This window comes from Elgaria multicarinata, chromosome 6, assembly GCF_023053635.1.
Source record: "Elgaria multicarinata webbii isolate HBS135686 ecotype San Diego chromosome 6, rElgMul1.1.pri, whole genome shotgun sequence".
Taxonomy (NCBI): Eukaryota; Metazoa; Chordata; class Lepidosauria; order Squamata; family Anguidae; genus Elgaria; species Elgaria multicarinata.
In genome coordinates, this window is record NC_086176.1 from 15,461,594 (window position 1) to 15,480,941 (window position 19,348).

General features: G+C 43.9%; 1 protein-coding gene across 1 annotated transcript; it reads right to left on the bottom strand.

The window, feature by feature from the left end:
* Window positions 1-192: 192 nt before the first annotated feature.
* NANS (N-acetylneuraminate synthase) lies at window positions 193-9,215 on the bottom strand. The gene is made up of 6 exons (XM_063129094.1): window positions 9,013-9,215; window positions 6,111-6,326; window positions 4,457-4,556; window positions 3,795-3,949; window positions 3,161-3,427; window positions 193-2,057 (listed from the first exon to the last, which is right to left on the bottom strand). The coding sequence occupies exons 1-6, from the start codon at window positions 9,142-9,144 to the stop codon at window positions 1,848-1,850; spliced, it is 1,080 nt and encodes a 359-aa protein (XP_062985164.1). The 5' UTR covers window positions 9,145-9,215; the 3' UTR covers window positions 193-1,847.
* Between the last annotated feature and the right edge of the window lie 10,133 nt (window positions 9,216-19,348).

Genomic DNA, 19,348 nt, shown 5'->3' on the forward strand with positions numbered 1-19,348 from the left:
GGCCTTTGTCACTGTGGCTTAAAAACTAGGAGGACTTCTCCAGCATTATTCTGGGTGACAGTGGCACATGTGCCTTTTACCCATCAAGGCACCAAAGAGGCTGTTTGGCAGGATTCAGTCCTGCAAAGGCAAAAGAACCAGAAAGAGAAGCAACCAGTGTTGCCCCATGAAAACAAGTTGGGAGACCAAAAGTAAATTTCTGACAAAACTTTTATTGTATTTTCAATTTAGGAAGGGGAGGGGGGTGGAAGCACCTGCCACCAGTTGCGATTTTGTAATTTTCTTAAGGCAAGTGTTCACAGAATGGCACCATCATGATTCATACAAGTCCTGTGTAGCTATTTCATCATTAAGGGATCGGGATTGTTGCAGCTCACTCATCCTGCCCCCGTGCTCCTGTGATATCCACACGCTGGGGCAGCACAGCTGCAGAGGAGCCTACCTGCACAGAGCCCAAAGCACATAGGTGCAGTCTTGGGATTTTGTGATGCAGGTATCATAAGACATTGGGGCTTTCTGTGCGCAGAAGCTTATGCCAATGTAATACCCAATTGGCAGGTATCACTGGAGCCCAGGAGTGATGCAGGTGGGCTAGCACAATCCTGATGTCCCAGCTAGCAAAAGTAAAAAAAAAACCTTCAACGCCAGTTTTAAGCATCAGCAGACACATTCTATGTTCAAAGTCATCAAGGCCAAGGCAGGAGTGTCAGAGCACCATTTAAACCATTTCTAGGTGCTCATGTACAGCACGTGATACAGCAGAGAAAAATTGCATGATATGCAGAACACTGATCATCTACGTCCCAATCTTACCCTCCCCCCAAGAGCACATTTCTAGCTAGCCTGAGTGGTAGGGGTTTAAAGACATACAAGCACTGTCTACTAGAGGTCCACCAAGCAGAGTGGCACCCTGTGATCAGACACGGGAATTGTCTTGCTGTGCCTTCCCATAGGCCCTGCTGCTGCATGAATTGCTTCCTTCATCATCACAAGTATGCATCAAAAACGTTACACTGTTTTACTTCTCCAACAGTCTCTCTCAAATTTTGGATAGGTTACACCTAAATCAAGTTCTCACATGAAGATGAATGGGAGTACCTCTTCACACAGATGAATGGAAGTACCTCTTCAACACAGCTCATAGTTAAACTATGGAATTCACTACCACCAGATGTGGTGACGGCTACCAATTTAGATGGCTTTAAAAGGGGATTGGACAAATTCCTGGAGAAGGCTATCAATGGCTTCTAGTTGTGATGGCCATATGCTACCTCCAGTATCAGAGGCAGTAAGCCTATATATTCCAGTTGCTGGGGAACATGGGTGGGAGGGTAGCACTCGTATCCTACTTGTGGGATTCCCACAGGCAACTGATGAGCTACTGTGGGAACAGGATGCTGGACTAGATAGACTCTTGGTCTGATCCAGCATGACCTTAGGCTCTCGCCTTGGATTTCTAATGCCAGAAAAGTCAAGCTGAATGGCAGAAAAGTCTCAACCACATCATGCTCTGTTTAGAGCCGCTCACGGTAGCACTCGCTCTGCCCTCACAAAGGCATATTTTCCAAAGCTCCACGTTACCCTTTTGAAAATATTCCTCCTGGAAAGATAAAGCATGCCATGCCTTAACAGATTTTCAGCAATCAAGCAAGCCTGAAGGTCCTTCAAGAAATACCACACTGCCCTGTCTCTATGGAAGTCCCTTGCTGAGAATGAGACGAGATGCTGCACTGGCGTTTTTACCCACGTGAAAGAAAAAAATCCCATTGAAGTTTGCTTTCATTCTAACTTAAAACTCTATCATTTCAGTGTATTGCCACAGTGCTGCCCAAGGCCCCCATTCACGTTCAGCATTTCACTTTTTTCACATGGTTTTCAATGGCCTCTTCGACGATGGTGTCGTCTTCTTCAATAGTGACCTTGACCTTCTTGCCAACCAAGTCAAAGATGTCTTCAGGCGGGTAGCCTTTGGGCTCGCCCACCTTGACGGTGAGCATGTCCAGAGTGAGCGTCGTGCCTTCTGGGATCCTGACTTTGGCAACCACGGACTTTCCCAACTACAAAAAGAGAAGTGGAAGGTGGTGAAGTCATGGGGTGGTGAACCTGTGCTATGGTTGCCACAAATGGTGCAGGCTGCAGGGAGTTTGGGACATGCCTGGTCGGGACTACAAGGGCCCCTAGGCCAGAGTATGGCATACAGCCAGGCCTGCACCCCGGCTCCATTTCTTGTATTGGCTACCCTGATCAGGGGACTAGAGCCAAAGGCAAAGAGGCTGAATACATGCTGAATACAGGAACTGACAAACCTACATCTACTTAGCTTCAGTAATTTATCTTCAGACTCCCTCCCACAAGCTTTGGAAAATTAATCTACTGACTAAAGCTGGCAGCGGAGGGGCACATCGGGTGGCACCAGGGGGTTGTACACATGCACACAAGCCTGGGATTTCTCTTGCGAGTGCTAGCACAGGATCCCGTTTACCTGGATCTCATTAGAGATGGGCGATAATGGAAGAGATGCACTGGCAAGGGAAGACCGAGGGCTCCTCCTGCCAGTGCAGTGTTGCTGCAACAGAAGATGCAAGAGAGGTCTGCTGGGCCATACATGACTGATGGGCTGCGCTGTTTGTACTCCTCTGCTAGAAGGCGCAAACTGCTGCTTCATGTATGCATATGTATTCATATACATATGCATATGGCTACTAGGAGGAGGGCTTTCTCCGCTGTGGCACCCTGGTTGTGGAATGAGCTCCCTAGAGAGGTCCGCCTGGCGCCTACACTGTACTCCTTTCGTCGCCAGCTGAAGACCTTTTTATTCTCTCAGTATTTTAACACTTAATTTTAACTTAAATTTAAATTTTACTGTTCTAACTCTGTATTTTAATCTTATATCAATTTTGCTGCGTGGTTTTATCCTGGTTGTGCTTTTTATACTGTATTTTGTAATTGTGCTTTTAACATGTTGTTTTATTATGGTTTTAATTTTTGTGAACTGCCCAGAGAGCTTCGGCTATTGGGCGGTATAAAAATGAAATAAATAAATAAATAAATAAATAAATAAATAAAATGAACGCTGCTGCCATCAGTAAGCAAGGGAAAACCCGACAACAGAATTCAATTCAAGGCAAGGGGATTCTGCAGCATTCGAGAATCAAATTACCTTTTCGTTGCAAGCCACTTCGCAGGGCAGAAGCTGCTTGACTGGAGAGCCCATGGCTTTCTCCACCATCCGGATGCTCCTCACCAGTTCTGCCAGCTCTTTTGGCTCCAGCGATGCCTCATGATCGTTCCCTTTCCAGGTCTTGTCCAGCGTGATGTGGCGTTCCAGGACCTTGGCACCCATAGCAACTGCTGCTACAGAAATTGCTATCCCCGACTCGTGGCCAGAATAGCCAACAGGAATATCTGGAAAGACTGACCGATATTCCTAGGACAGAAAAGTTGATGGGAGTGACAAAGATGGCCACCTTAATGGCCTGCAAGGTGTAGGACAGCTAACCGTGCTCAAGCTGTTCCGACGTGACATGAAATTGTTCCCTTGTGCTTAATGTGCAAGTTCCTCCGGCCACAATCCAACCCAGGTCGGTGTTCTTAAACCCACTGAAAAAAAATCAGTGGGCATCAGCAGGCTTAGCTCTGCATCAGTTTGACACCTCTGCTTACAGTTGAAATGAATTCCTAACAACCTGTGATCTGCTGCCTTACTCAATAGGAGCAGAGTCAACAAAGGCACCTCAGGACAACTGCCCACACACCCTCCTAGTATTGTCCAGTCCGCCTCAGACCTCACTGACCGTTATGATACGAAGGTTGACATCTTCAGGATGGAGAGGGTATGCACTGGTGCACTGCAGGAAACAGAAGTTCGGGTTGATGGGCTTCACCAGCTTGTAAACATGCTGCATTGTGTTCATTGACTGCATCCCACTAGAAATCACCATTGGGCGACCTGGAGGGGAAGTTCACCGACAGCAATTTTTATGTCACGACGACTTGCTTTTGTCTCTCCTGGCATATAGTTGTAACAATTGGTGGATCCCTTGCCAATGAGTTTCCATTATCCATGGCCTATGCCAACTTACTCATCCACAACCCAATCTGCCGTTTTTCTAGCTAGTACCCTTCTCCCAAAAACTAGAACAAAAGTGTTTTTGTAACACCCAATGCACAATGTCAGTATGCCTTGTGCTGCCCTTTACAGTCCGGGTCATGCATACTTAAGGAAACACAACTGTATACCTCTCCCCCATCTCCATCCTCTGCGATCCCTTTGCTACAGTGGTAATTGTACATTTATATTATTGGATCTAATGGCTCTAATATAGGAAGTGGGCTTGCATTTGGTGTGGTAACATATGAACCAACCCTCTGTAACTAGGTTATCTGTGTTTATTAGAGTAGAAACAGGCAGTTGCAACCTTCAGCAGCAGTAATTAGTAAAACTCCTAAAAATTACCTTTTTTGGCTGTCTTTTCCAAATATGGAAAATTGTTAGTGTCTCCTGAGCCTACTTTAAAAAATGGAACATCCAGTTCATGCAGAAACTCTACAGCCATCTGTAAAGAAACAGACATTTTTAAAATCACAAACTGTAAAATTAACATTCCACTCATCAATAAATACCACCAACTAGATAAATAGGCCTCATGCCCTACAAAGCAAGCAGAAGAACAGGCAACTATAGCCAAACCTAAAGAATATAAACGGAGGCAAAGTTCATCGCACACCCACAAACATACGGAACAGATTGACCCACAAAAGCAACCATGAAGGATCCCATCTTTATGTGATTGTTTACCAATATTAGTAAAAGTCACCAATTCAGAAATCCACTTACGGATCAATAAACTCTGACTGGGTCCATCAATCATGTAAACAAGTCACAAGGATAGAGTGGCACAAACATAGCATTTCTGAAAACATGGAGAAAAACCTGGTGGTCCAGGGCCTTATGTGTCGCAGAGTGGTAAGCAGCAGTTACTCTAGCCGAAACTCTCCCCACGGCCTGAATTCGATCCCAGCGGAAGCTGGTTCTCGGGCAGCCGGCTCAGGTCGACTCAGCCTTCCATCCTTCCGAGGTCGGTAAAATGAATACCCAACTAGCTGGGGGAACGGTAACCACGACTGGGGAAGGCAATGGCAAACCACCCCGCTACAAAGTCTGCCAAGAAAACTTCAGCGAAAGCAGGCATCCCTCTAGGAGTCAGCAATGACTCAAATGCTTGCATGAGAGGTTCCTTTCCTTTTTTTCCTTCCAGCGCCCAAATGGGCCCCATGGACTTTCTGTCTGGTCCCCAACAGGCAGTGCTGGCTCCAGGTTTTTGAAAGCCCTTTAGCAAGTAACCCTCCATGGCCCCCCTCCCTTACAGAGAGTGAGGGAGACAGAAGCAGGCAAAAGGAACATCAGGGCCTGTTCCAGCTGGACTGCCTGCTGCCCCGGTCCGGAGATGAGAGGGGAAGGAGAGCCATTCCACCAGCCCTCCTGTTGGTCTATTCAATTTCCCCCCCTCTTCCTTCTCCATCCCTTTTTCCTTGTGACTTTTCGATTGAGAGCCTGCAGGCAAGGACTTTCTTTTTTGTTGATTGATTGTAAGCCACTCCGGGGAGCTTTTTTGGCTAAGGAGCATGATAAACATACTTTAAATAAAGAAAGCATAAACAATATACAGGATAAGGACTGGGGGGAAAGAGGGATATTATTATAATAACAATGATAGAAAGCAGAGGTAGAGCTGTGGAGGTTGGCCAACCAGAGCGATGGGCCCTGTGACCATGGAGAGATGGACCCTCCCCTACCCCCTATTCCAACTTTGACTCCATGGACCCGTTATTCTGAAGGAACTCCTGCTCAGAATAATGCATGTGAGGACTTTGGCCTCACCACAAATCAGCGCGACCAAGCTAGACCTCGAGGAAAAGCAGAGATAAGAGGAGCCACGCCGGCAAAGAGGCAAGCGTTGGCTTCTTTAGCAAGTGTTTCTAGAAGTCCAGAGGTTTGGGGGTGATCCGAAATGAATTTAGGGGAGGTCTGCCCACAGAATAGTCCACGGGCGATGTCAGAAACGGCCGCCGCTTTTTAATATACCCTCGCATCCTTCCGTCTCGCTTACCTCATCCATGCCTGAGGCTGTGAAGAAAATGCCAATCTCCTTTGCGTATCGCTGCAGCTCTCGGTACTGGCCATGACTGAACTCCAGGTGGCGCTTGTGCTCTCCGTAGGTTTTCCCCCACGAGTGTTTGGAGGTGTACGGCCTCGCCAGGGCTCGCTTATTGAATTTGTGCTCCAGTTCACTTTTCTGGAACTTGGCGCAATCTGCTCCACACTCCTAGAAAGATGAAACAGTCACAGTTGTTCCACAAGGCCGCTACTGAACCTGCCGCATTGACCCTGGGCATGCCACACGACTGGAAACCAATGAAGAATTCTGTGGCACCTTGAAGACTGAGCACATTTATTGTGGAAAGTGCTGTGGATTTGAGCCCACTTTGTCAGATGTGTAACAAGTACTGGACTAAACATAGTCGCAGAAACAAAGGATAGTTCAGCAAAGATAGTCTGGCAGACTAACAGCCCATTTAACGTTAATGACAGCATTAGCTGGCAGCAGAATCTAAACACATTGTATGGGACGTTATTATTTATTTATTTGTTATTGCATTTATATCCTACATTTTTCCTCCAAGGAACCCAAGGCGGCGTACATAATCCTCCTCCTCTCCATGTTATCCTCACAACAACAACCCTGTGAGGTAGGTTGGGCTGAGAGTCTGTGACTGGCCCAAAGTCACCCAGTGGGTTTCTATGGCCGAGTGGGGACTAGAAACCGGATCTCCCGACTCCCAGTCCAACACTCTACCCACAACACCACACTGGCTCTCAGTCTTGCAGCCCAGTCTTAGTAACACTGACTTAGAAGTAAAGTCATATGGACTTCTGCCTAAAAATGCATAGGAAAACAGCTTTACAGCCACATTTTATGCATATTTTACTTAGGGAGTAAATCTCTCATAACTCAATGGAACTTACTCCCAAGTATGCATCCGTAGATGCACAACCTTAGCTTCGCAGAATGGGACTTTGCCCTGGTACTAGACTTAGCATTTCATGTATTGCATTATAAACAGGTTCTTCCTGTGTCCATTTTTCTTTACAGCCATAATGTAGTGAAGAATGTTGATAAAAGGCCCATTCAGAAGACACTTTAAACCATGGCTTTAACCATGGTGAATAAGGCTTTTTGCTTTAATCACCATGGTTAAAGCTGCGGTTTAAGGTGTCTTCTGAACACAGTCTGGCTTTCTGGCTTAACCACAGTGATTAAAGCCATGGTTTAAGGTGTCTTAAACCACAGACAGACTGGGGGCATCTGGATTCAAATCCCCGCTCAGCTATTAAAACTCACCAAGCCCTCCTCACAAGGTCGTTGCCCACAATATTAAATGGGAGGGAAACCCATGTTAGCTACCCTGAGCTCCTTGGAGGAAGGATGATGGAAATGTAATCAATAAAATAACTTCAGTAATGCAGTTTAAACAGCTGAAATCCAAACACTCCAGCTTAACGGGTTTGTGGCTCTCAGCCTATTAACTCAACATTTACACAGTACTGAGAATAAAGAACAGTTTACAGTTAGCTCAGTCAGTATTTTTCCTCATTGCTACTGTAGGAAATGCCTGGGCAGCAAAGAGGAAAGGCTGCTGGCAGTTTCAGTGGCTGCTCCGTGGCCCAAGGCTCCCTGAGTACCTCTGACTGTACAGGGATATAATAATAATAATAATAATAATAATAATAATAATAATAATAATAATAAATTTAATTTATTACCCGCCTCTCCCTCTGGGAGCCCAGACACCCTTTCCATCTCCAGAGTTGGAGCCGGAGAGAAAAGCAGTGGAGGGGGGTCCTTAAGAGGTAGGGTCTTGATAAACGCCAGTCTTGGCTTATCGATCAAGACGACACTATCATTTTCATCAAGATCATCATCATTATCACCATCTTGAAATATATGGTCGAAATATTTAGTCGGTGGCAATATCAGAGAAAAAAACACATATGACTTGCTTCAAATTCGATTCGTTCAATATGCATCACAACCGGATGTACAACGTTTGCCTGCTTCAGCTTGTAATGTAACAACAAATGAAAGAATACAGCACATTTATATATTTTTCCTTTTTGTCTTTTTTTCCCTTTTAATTTTTCTTTTTATTTTGATTAAGTTTCCTTCCCCTAGTAGTTGTATCAACCAACCATATATTTTTTTCCCTTCACTTTGTATATTATACATATCTTTATAACTGCTGGTTTGATATTAAGTGTTAGGTAGGGTGACCAGATGGAAAGGAGAACAGGGCTCCTGTATCTTTAACAGTTGCATAGAAAAGGGAATTTCAGCAGGTGTCATTTATATATATGGAAAACCTGGTGAAATTCCCTCTTCATCACACCAGTTAAAGCTGCAGGTGCCCTGCCCTCTTTTAAATCTGGTCACTCTAGTATACCATGTACACTGATGGTGCTATATAAATAAATAATAATAATAATAATAACCTCCTGCACCTTTAACTGTTGTGATGAAGAGGGAATTTCACCAGGTTCTCCATATATATAAATGACACCTGCTGAAATGCCTTTTTCTATGCAACTGTTAAAGATACAGGAGCCCTGTCCTCCTTTTCATAGGGTCACCCTAGTGTTAGGGGATTGTTTGTTCTCATTTTTTTCCTTTAACACTTTAAATAAAATTTTTTTTTTTTTAAAAAAATCATCACCTTGACATTAAATTATTACAATAACATTTTTATATTCCCCACCCACCCACCCATCCTGTAAATTTCATCCGTAGAACCACAAGAAATCCAATAAGGCAATAGAAGGCGTCCACTGGCCACCCCTCCCTCCCTCCGTCCCTCCCTGCTGTCATTTCTCTTCCTGCCCACTCGCCCAGCCCGGCTCCCTTCTGACACCCAGGTCGCCACCCTCGTTGCCAACACCTTCCCCCTCCTGGCCACCTTCGCCACGCGGATCATCTGCTTGGCGATCTCGAGGTCCCCCTGATGATTCTGGCCGATCTCGGCGATAATAAAACACGGGTGGTCTCCCCCGATGCGCCGGCCCGGGCACAGCTCAAACTCCAACGGCATCGCGGCGACCGTTGGCGGCAGCAACGGACGCGCGCGCGATCGATCCGAGAGCCCAACCCGCACAATCCGCAGCTCGCTCTCTCCGGGCCCCACAAGCCTCTCTCGAAGTCTCACCGCGCATGCGCCGCGGGGCACGTATCCTATCCACCGATGGCGGAGGAGACGGCCAATCCAATCACAGAGAACCAATCCGGAACCCCCCAGGGCCAATCAACGCTGGAACTGTCGCAGAACTCTTGGCAGAAGCCAGCCGGGGGCGCCCTCTACTAGCCTTGGCCCGGAGGAGAAAAGGGGAATCATAGAATAGTAGACTCGGAAGGGGCCTCTAAGGCCATCGAGTCCAACCCCCTACTTGATGCAGGAATCCATCCTGGAGCCTGGCCCTGCCTGCTGTGTGAACAGCTTTGAATAGGGTGGCTCAGTGATTCACGAAGGCTGACGCCCAGCCCGGACTTTTAAGACTATTTCCCTTTCAGTGGCCAAATAGTGGGGTTTTTTCTTCCTGTTTTGCGTTTTAGCAACGTGGCATGGGATTTGTAGGCGTGTATGTGTTTACCATGGCGTGTGGTAGAGGGAAAAAGCGCCACTGAACAGGTGATAGACGAGAGACAGGCTCCGGTGCTATTGAAAAGTGTAAAATCTTTAATAGTTCTGTTTGTATGAGAGAGCCTTTGATACAAAAAGAACCATTAAAGATTTTATATTTTTCAATAGCACTAGAGCCTGTCTCTCGTCTATCACCTTTATGTTTACCATGCCATAGCTCATTGTTAAAGGGCAAACAGGAAAACGGATACTCGCTAACCAAGTTTACTCTGGGATAAAACCTAGATGATTTCAGTGGGCCTTATTTCTAAGAAGACAGTCCTTTCTGGTGCATGTTATTAATTTATTTTATTTATTTATTTATGTAATTTTTATACCGACCAATAGCCGAAGCTCTCTGGGCAGTTCACACAAATTATAAACCATTCAAAATACAAAACAAACATGATATAAAATACAATATAAAAACACAACCAAGATAAAAGCAGCAGCAGTGCAGAAATACAATTTTAAAATACAAATTTTAAACAGCAAAATTTAAAATTAAATTTACAAACTGTTAAAATACTGAGAGAATAAAAAAGGTCTTCACCTGGCGTCTGAAAGAATATAGTGTAAGTGCCAAGCGAACCTCCTTAGGAGCTCATTCCACAGCCGGGGTGCCACAGCAGAGAAGGCCCTCCTCCTGGTAGCCACCTGCCTCACTTCCTTTGGCAGGGGCTCGTGGAGAAGGACCCCTGAGGATGACCTTAGGGTCCAGGCAGGTGTTTATTTATTTAGGGTGACCATATTTTGGAAACCAAAAAGGAGGACAACATGGTCGCCCCCCAAGGGTGTGTGTCCAGTACCAAGGGGGTGTGCCCACCCAAACATAGCCTTGGTCACATGTCTGATTTTACAGCACACATTTAAGACAAATCTGTTCTACATAACATCTTAATGTTAAAATCACTGAAATAAAGAACAAGTGAGAGATTCAATGTATCTGAAATTAACTTCACTCACTCCTACTTTTGTAGGTTTTGCTGTACTTTGAAGCTTTTGCTATACTCTGTGTGTTACATTCTCCCCTTCCCTCAAATATCTTTTCTGACTGTATCTTCACTGCTGTTGTTGTTAACAGGGTTTGCTACTGGCCCCAGATCTGTTTCAAATTTGGTATGGCTAAAGCTCTACCTAAAAGCTATCATGATGCCAACTTTCAGCTCTTTATCTTTAAAAATGACAGTTTAAAAATAATAATTTTAAAATCTCATTTTTTAAAAAATTCCTAAAAAATCAATGGATGAACGGATCTGTTTCAAATTTGGTGTGGCTAAAGCTCTACCTAAATCCTATCATGGTACAAAGTTTTATCTCTTTAACTTTAAAAATGACAATTTAAAAATTAATAATTTTAAAACCTCAATTTAAAAAAAAATCCCTAAAAAACCAATGGATGAACGGAACTGTTTCAAATTTGGTGTGGCTAACACTCTACCTAAATCCTATCATGGTACAAAGTTTCATCTCTTTAACTTTAAAAATGATGATTTTAAAAATAATTTTAAAACCTCAATTTTAAAAAAAATCCTAAAAAATCAGTGGATGAACGGATCTGTTTCAAATTTGGTGTGGCTAAAGCTCTACCTAAATCCTTTCATGGTGCAAAGTTTCATCACTTTATCTTTAAAAATGACGATTTTAAAAATAATAATTTTAAAACCTCAATTTTTAAAAAAAATCCTAAAAAATCAATGGATGAACGGATCTGTTTCAAATTTGGTATGCCTAAAGCCCTTCCTAAGAGCTACCATTGTGCCAAGTTTCATGTCTTTATCTTAAAAAATGACAAGAGTTATAAGCATTTTTGTTAATTCCCATTAGAGCTGCTCTTTGGAAAAAATCCGGATTTCCCATCAAAAACCTGGACAAATCTGGTCATATGGTCACCATTACATTTTTATACCACCCAATAGCCGAAGCTCTCTGGGCAGTTCACAAAAATTAAAACCATGAAGAGCATAGTAAAACAACCAACATATGGTACATATGGGAGGATGCGTTCCTCAGATTTAAGAGATGTTAATTTAAGAGATAAGATCCCACTGACTTGTATGAGACTTACAGGTGAATCTGCCAAAGGTAACTGCCCGGGTTTGCGATCCTAGGCACACTTAAACCTAGTTGACCGTATAGTAGGTTAGGACTAAAATCCTACACACATTTGCTTGGAAGGAAGATTCCTTGAACTCCACAGGCACTGCTTCTGTGTGACTGAAGAATCCTGATTGGAGTCCACCAGGAGAAGAGCCTTTAAGGTGGTGGCCCCTTCTCTTTGGAACTCCCTTCCTCTGGAGGTCAGGCAAGTGCCAACACTATGCTACTTGTGGCTCCTCCTGAAAACAACTGTTTTCCGGGAACCTCAACTAACCAGCCACTGTTTTTACTGGTATTCTGTTTTAAATTGAACAATTTTAATGTGCTGTTTTAAGTTATGTTTTTACTGTTTTATTCCTATGTTCACTGCTCCAGAATCTATTTAAGATATGGAGTGGTATATAAATATTGTAATTAAATAAATAAGACTCATGCTGCACGGTTCCACTCTGTCAATGGCAGTCAGTGCCAGCTCCAGGTTTTTGAGGGGCGGTGTGCAAGGTCAGGGGTCTCGAAACAAAGCCCTATGAGAAGAGACTGAAAGAACTGGGCATATTTAGCCTGGAGAAGAGAAGATTGAGGGGAGACATGATAGCACTCTTCAAATACTTGAAAGGTTGTCACACAGAGGAGGGCCAGGATCTCTTCTCGATCATCCCAGAGTGCAGGACACAGAATAATACAATAATTATATTGTATTTTATATTATGGTTTTATACTGTTGTTTTATACTTTGAATGTTTTTAATTTTTGTGAACCACCCAGAGAGCTCCAGCTATTGGGCGGTATAGAAATGTAATTAATAAATAATAAATAAATAATAATGGGCTTAAGTTACAGGAAGCCAGATTCCTGCTAGACACCAGAAAAAACTTCCTGACTTAGAGCAGTACAACAATGGAGCCAATTATGAAGGAGGTTGTGGGCTCTCCCACCCTAGAAGCATTCAAGAGGCAGCTGGACAGCCATCTGTCAGGGATGCTTTAAGATGGATTCCTGCATTGAGCAGGGGGTTGGACTCAATGACCTTATAGGCCCCTTCCAACTCTACTATTCTATGATTCTACCTTCAGTAGCAGAGGCAGCAAACCTATATACACCAGTTGCCTGGAGGATCCTATTATATTGGAGTCCTGTTTGTGGGGTCCTGGTCAAGAGCTGGTTGGCCACTGTGTGAACAGAATGCTGGACTAGATGGACCCTTGGTTTGATCCAGCATGGCTGTTTTTATGTACACTGTTTGCTATTAAAGGGAGTGGGTATATAGCCTAACTGTAAGACACAATACTGATAAAAAGAAAAGAGGGAAATGAAAGATTTATCACAGAAGTCCAGGAAGCTACTCCATACCTTCTGAAATCTCTCCAATTTGTCTCTTTGCTTATAAGCCACCCTTTCTTGTGCTGCTTATTCAGATGCTTGTGACATCAAATGAATCTTAACTGTCAATGGCAGAGACTGGGTGTTGCCATTTGAAGGTGGAGGAACAAAGATTGGTAAAGAACAGGTTTCAGAGTGAAGGCATTTTTTGTGTTTGTGGTCAGCTGTGTCAACATGGAATGAGTATTGTGTGTCAGACAACCTGTTTGAATTGCACAGGTGTGCTGGTATTTGGACTGATGGAATAACTGCAATTTAACTCTCAAAAGGGCTTCAGGTCTGCAAATCTAAACATGCTTATCTGAAAGTAAATTTAACTTGAGTTCCATTGTGTGCTGTCATTGATTCACCTGTAACAAACAACTTTACATTTGTGAGATTCCCGAGATGCACTCCATGTGCCTCTAAGAAGTGAAAATGATGATGGGGCACCTAGAGCCAATGAATGCAATATTGTATGCATTCAATATTCTATTATTATGAGCTAGTTAGTTCTTTCCTCAGAAGGAAGTCTCTGATTTCGGAAGCTTCCAAGTATCCCATACTTTGCTGGAAAATTGCTGGCAAGGTGGGGGGAGCAATGGAGGCGATTTTCACGTCTCCACCCTCCTTGTACCATTTCCTGCCCACTAGACAGGGCTTTGAGCCTGTCTAGAGAAGGCATGAGGCTGGGCCAGGCCTGGAGAGGCCATGGAAGTTTTTGTATCCTAGCCTCTCTCTTTTTCCCCACTCATCGGAACGGCCCCTTTTCTCTCCCTCCGAGGTTCGGGTAACCTCAGGAAGTAGCCGTGGTTCTTTCCATGGTGGCTGTGAGGAGGTGGAGGATCAGAACTCAGAGCATTCTCATATGAGCATTATACTGTGCAATCACTGCGAATTGCATGCAAAGGACTCAGAAGTTTTCCACCTTATAATCTGCTTTGATTGTGAAGTACTCCCATACATTCTGCCTTAATTGTGCAATAAAGCCAACAGATTTGCCATACTTAGCCCCTACTTTTTGAGCGTATCTTCCGAGCCACCACTGGGGCACAGGAGCAGGATTTTAAAGAAATGCTTACATCTGCATAAGCTTTAAAGATAAAGACACCAAAATTGGCACAGTAATAGATATTAGGGAGAGCTTTAAGCATCCCAAATTTGAATTGAATTGGATCATCTGCTGATTTCTAATTATTTTTTACATTTCCCCCCTTAAACTCACGTCCTGGTATGCAAAGGATCACTGTCGCCTGGTAGCAAAAACAACAACTGTGAAAGCTTAGCGCTACAGGGATAATCCGAGGGAAGCAGGTACGTGGGATGAAGCTATCAGAGTCCCCCTCCTGAGATTGTAACAGTGTCTAAGGCCTCAGGGATGGGCGTCGAGGGGTGGGAGAGACTCCGAACAATCCTATGTGTCCTGTGACGCTCTCCCAGGGACCATAGGGTTGCTCTCTCCATTTATTTCTTTATTCAAAGCAGTATTATCCCACTCTTCAGTCAAAAGGCTTCCAGCGCAGCTTATAAGAATCAATAATTAGGCATCTCTACCCCCAGGCTTACAATCTAAAAAAGACATGAGTCACAGGGAAGAGACTGGGAGGGTGGAGGAAAAAGGTGTGATGGTAATGCTTGATCGAGTTGCCCAGATGAATGGGAACTTCTCTTTTATGGTTTCCTTTCTTTTGAGTTACTAGTTTCTATTATTAGCCATCAATTGTTACTAGCGTTACAGAGTAACAATAAGCCCCTTTCAGACCTTATCCTGGATGCACAGAATAAACACATGGAGGGAGAAGCAGAACGACATGCCTCCAACATGTAGAGCCAAAGATCTGAAAAAGGGTCATCTGGCACTTAGGTAGGAATGGGGCCAGAAGGATGTGGTGATTTGGGGGAGGGGCCAGTCAGCACGTTGCCCCTCCCATTCCGTGGGTTTAGCCAACACATGGAAGCCACTGCTGAAAGGGGCTGTAAGTTTAAGCTCCATTGTTTTAATGAGTTTTAGAGCTGTGCACAAGCGGACTCTTAAAATTCTCCACCCTAATTGTGGGTAAAGAAATTAGGGGGACAATTTCACTGAATTTCTCCAGGGGAAGAAGAATTCTCCAACCATTTCTCACAGGTCGGCATCACCATTAGCAAGGGTTGTAGATTTTGGGATTTTGGGTTTTTTGCACTGCAAGTGGCAACAGCATCCACTTTGTTGGCAGCCTGGCCCCCATTTTGCATAGGGTGACCCTATGAAAAGGAGGACAGGGCTCCTGTATCTTTAACAGTTGTATTAAAAAGGGAATTTCTGCAGATGTCATTTGTATATATGGAGAACCTGGTGAAATTTCCTCTTCATCACAACACCTAAAGCTGCAGGTGCCCTGGCCTCTTTTAAATCTGGTCACTCTAGTATAGCTCCTGCAGCTTTAACTGCTGTGATGAAGAGGAAATTTCACCAGGTTCGCCATATATACCAATGACACCTGCTGAAATTTCCTTTTCAATACAACTGTTAAAGATACAGGAGCCCAGTCCTCCTTTTCATATGGTCACCCTAATTTTGCATCCTCCACAATGCCCCATAAACCTCACATCGCTCCAGGGCATTGAGGGGAGGGAATGCAGCCGCCACAAAAAATAATGGCGAAGAACTTGCGGAGAAAATTCTGAAAAATGTCCTTTAATTTCTAGGAGACAAGAAAAGAAAATTATCAGGAATTTCCTGAAAGTGTCCTTTCCCTATGAAAGGAGCTTCCATTTTTCTGCCTCATTCTCAGTTTATAATTTATTTTCAGTGTGTTTTGGTGGTGCTTCTTACCTAAGGTGGCTGAGGGGGCTGTCTATATTTTCTGTCTATTACACATCTCACTATTGTTCTACAGTCTCCCAGGCTGTCTGTGCTTCATGATTTGAAAAGGCCCTATGGGAGGAATAAATTCATGATATCTTCCCCTGGGCAGGAAGTGAGGGAAGCCAAGGAGGCTACAGGCTGTCAGAGAGATGATTGTACAATGAAAGGCAGACTACTCACACACACTCCTCAGTCATCTCACCAGTAAGGTAAGCACAAGATTTCCCCTGAAATTTCTTTTCCTTTGAATTCATTTTCGAAAGCAGTTCCTTTTCTATCAAATTGAATGAGAATGGGAGAAATTCTCAGGGGAGAAATTTTCTGCGCAGCACTAATGAGTCCTAGTTGCCTTGAAGTTCCCTTAAGACGTGAATACTAAAAGAGACAAGCCTTTGCCTCAAAATCTCTGCAGTACGACCTCCCTTTCAAAATGGGTGGGGAGTGAAGGAAGACACAAAGGTTACAAGGGAAGAATATTCATCAATGCAGTTACATATCTGTAGGCTCAGTTTTTGTACAGGATGAAGGCAAGAGGCTGAACAAGAGGAGTCCCTTCAGGGAAGAGATTGAGGTAGCACCATTCAGGCATTCTGGGAGGGAGTGGAGGCGTATGGGTGAAGCATTTAAGTACTGGAAATTAAAGTCAATTAAATATCACAGAAAATCATTAGACTGGCAGATACATTGTTTACGTCTGCCCAAGTATCAAATGATAGAATTGCATTTCTTTTAAAAGAAAGTCTCACTTCAGAAGTTCGTCCTGAACTGGAGGCAAAGAGAACAGTGAAAGAGGTGGTCAGAGCTAGCGTGCTCGTTCTAACTCTCCCTGTAAGTATGATTCCAAATGCCTGAGGTTTATGCCTGTGCTGTAAAAAGCTTACTCTGGCAGCTTCTATAGAGCAGGTTGCTATTAAATGCATAGGAACTGGCCATGCCATGTTTTGCTAGTCAGTTGGCAGCCCAGTTGGCAAGGGTGACCCTACGATCCTACCCATATTCCAAACATAATATTCCTGGCTTAGACTTGTTGCTTCTCTGTCCCTTTAATGCAAATTTCAAATGGCACTGTTAATAATTGTCCTATTGTTAAGGGGGGGTATTGCATTCCTGTGACCAGAAAATGAGAACATCTGGAGGGTGACTCAGCCTCAAAAGCACTCATCCTTCCTCCTACAGCATTCTCGTTGAGCGTACAGGGATTCAAGAGGCTGAAATGCTGCCAACCAACAGAGAATAGAGAACAAAATCAAGTTGCTTCAGATGCAGAGAGACCACTAAGGCCGAAGTCCTAGAGACACTTTACTGCAGCCTTTCTCAACCTGGTGCTCCAAGAAGTTTTGGACTACAAAAAATGCAGAAGCCCCCCGGTTTGATCCCTGGCATCTCCAGGTATGGCTGGAAAAAACTCCTGCCTGAAACCTGCACAGCACACCTGCACTGCAGCGTGGGAAATTATGCCAACGGCAATTGTACATGCTGCACAGGCAGGGGTGGGGGAAGCAGCCATGATGGTTGTCTCCCTCACTGCTATCGTCCAAACCCAGTCAGAGTTAATTTAACCAAGGAAATTGGTTATTGGGAGGTGGCCCTTTTCAAAAGGCCCTAGAAAAAGAGGCATCAGTCAGCAGTACAGCCCAAACTTTCCTTGGTTAAATTGACAGGCTGTCCACATTAAAAGATTTCAGCCTGAGACTTTAGAGAGCTGTTGCCAACCAGAAAAATCACTACTGGACTAGCGGTCAGGCATAGCATGCCTCCAAATGAGGCTTTTATTGATCAGGGCCAGCCCAAGACATTATCCTGCCTGAGGCAAAGAAAATATGGCACCCATCCCCATTTCATGTGCAAAAGCTGTTTCTTCAACACTGGTGATGGAGCAGCATCCTCTGTTAAACCTGAAGGCAGCAGGCTAGCTTAAGGAGCGGGCTGCAGGCCCACATCTCTCCCCTTTAACATCTTGTGGCCACCTCCCAATATCTGCCACCTGAGGCGACTACTTCACCCTGCCTAATGGCAGGGCCAGCCCTAAACCTACCTCATTCAGATAATTAGGGGCAGGCACAGTCTGGGCAATGTCTTCTTCCATTCCACCACCACCACCACCACCACCACCCCACACACAGTTGAATTAATTTTCCAAAAACAAAGGCAAACAAATCAACAGAAGAAGAAAAAGAAAAGAAAGAAAATTGCATTAAGTTCAAGTCTGGTTATTAACAGAGAGTAGTACATTTAACTCCATACACACACAACTTTTACAGACAAAAATATAAGTGGAATGTACTGGGTGTTTGAAGATTTTCTTGATGGTTCTTTATAATAGCAAATTATATTTAGTCTTTTATTCATAATCTGAGGGACAGCTTTGCTACATATGTCCCTGATTTGTATTTGAAAAATTGAAAAAAAAATATGCCATGTTGTATAAAAATCAGGTATTTTGATTTTGCCTTTAGCTAATTTCAACTGGTATGTCAATTTTTATGCCATGGCTATTTGCCTCAGTTCCATCTACCTGGATTTCAATGTTAGAAATTCTGCACTTTTCCAACTTTTAGTTGGTGCGTACATAGGGTGACCATATGAAAAAGAACAGGGCTCCTGTATCTTTAACAGTTGAATTGAATAGGAAATTTCAGCAGGTGTCATTTGTATATATGGGGAACCTGGTGAAATTTCCTTTTCATCCCAACAGTTAAAGCTGCAGGTGCCCTGCCGTCTTTTAAATTGGGTCACTCTAGGTTAGCTCCTGCAGCTTTAACTGCTGTGATGAAGAGGGAATTTCACCAGGTTCTCCATATATACAAATGACACCTGCTGAAATTCCCTTTTCTGTGCAACTGTTAAAGATACAGGAGCCCTGTCCTTCTTTTCATATGGTCGCCCTATGCATACAACTCTAGTGTATGCATTTACAATGCCTGGTGTGTGTGTTTTTAAATGTAAATTGCAGCCATGGGAAGGGGGGGCTTCATGATTGAGACTGTGGTGTTTGGGAAGGCTACCTTTGAGACAGATCACATGCAATGGACCCTAATAAATTCAACAGGAACATATTCCTATATGACTATCACTAAAGCATACTGCTTTACCTAAAGGCTTCTCAAATCCTCAGATTTCCTTTGTACCAGACAGCCTGCCTATACAAACACGCTCTAAGCAGCCTTACCTCCAATCGACGGCACGTCTTTGATTCTGAACCACATCTGTCAGCCAAGAAACTTATATTCTCTCATTACAAGAGGGGTAATCTGAAAGGGCTGTTTTCAACACATGTCACAGGTAATTGTGACCTGGCAACTATAGCTTATG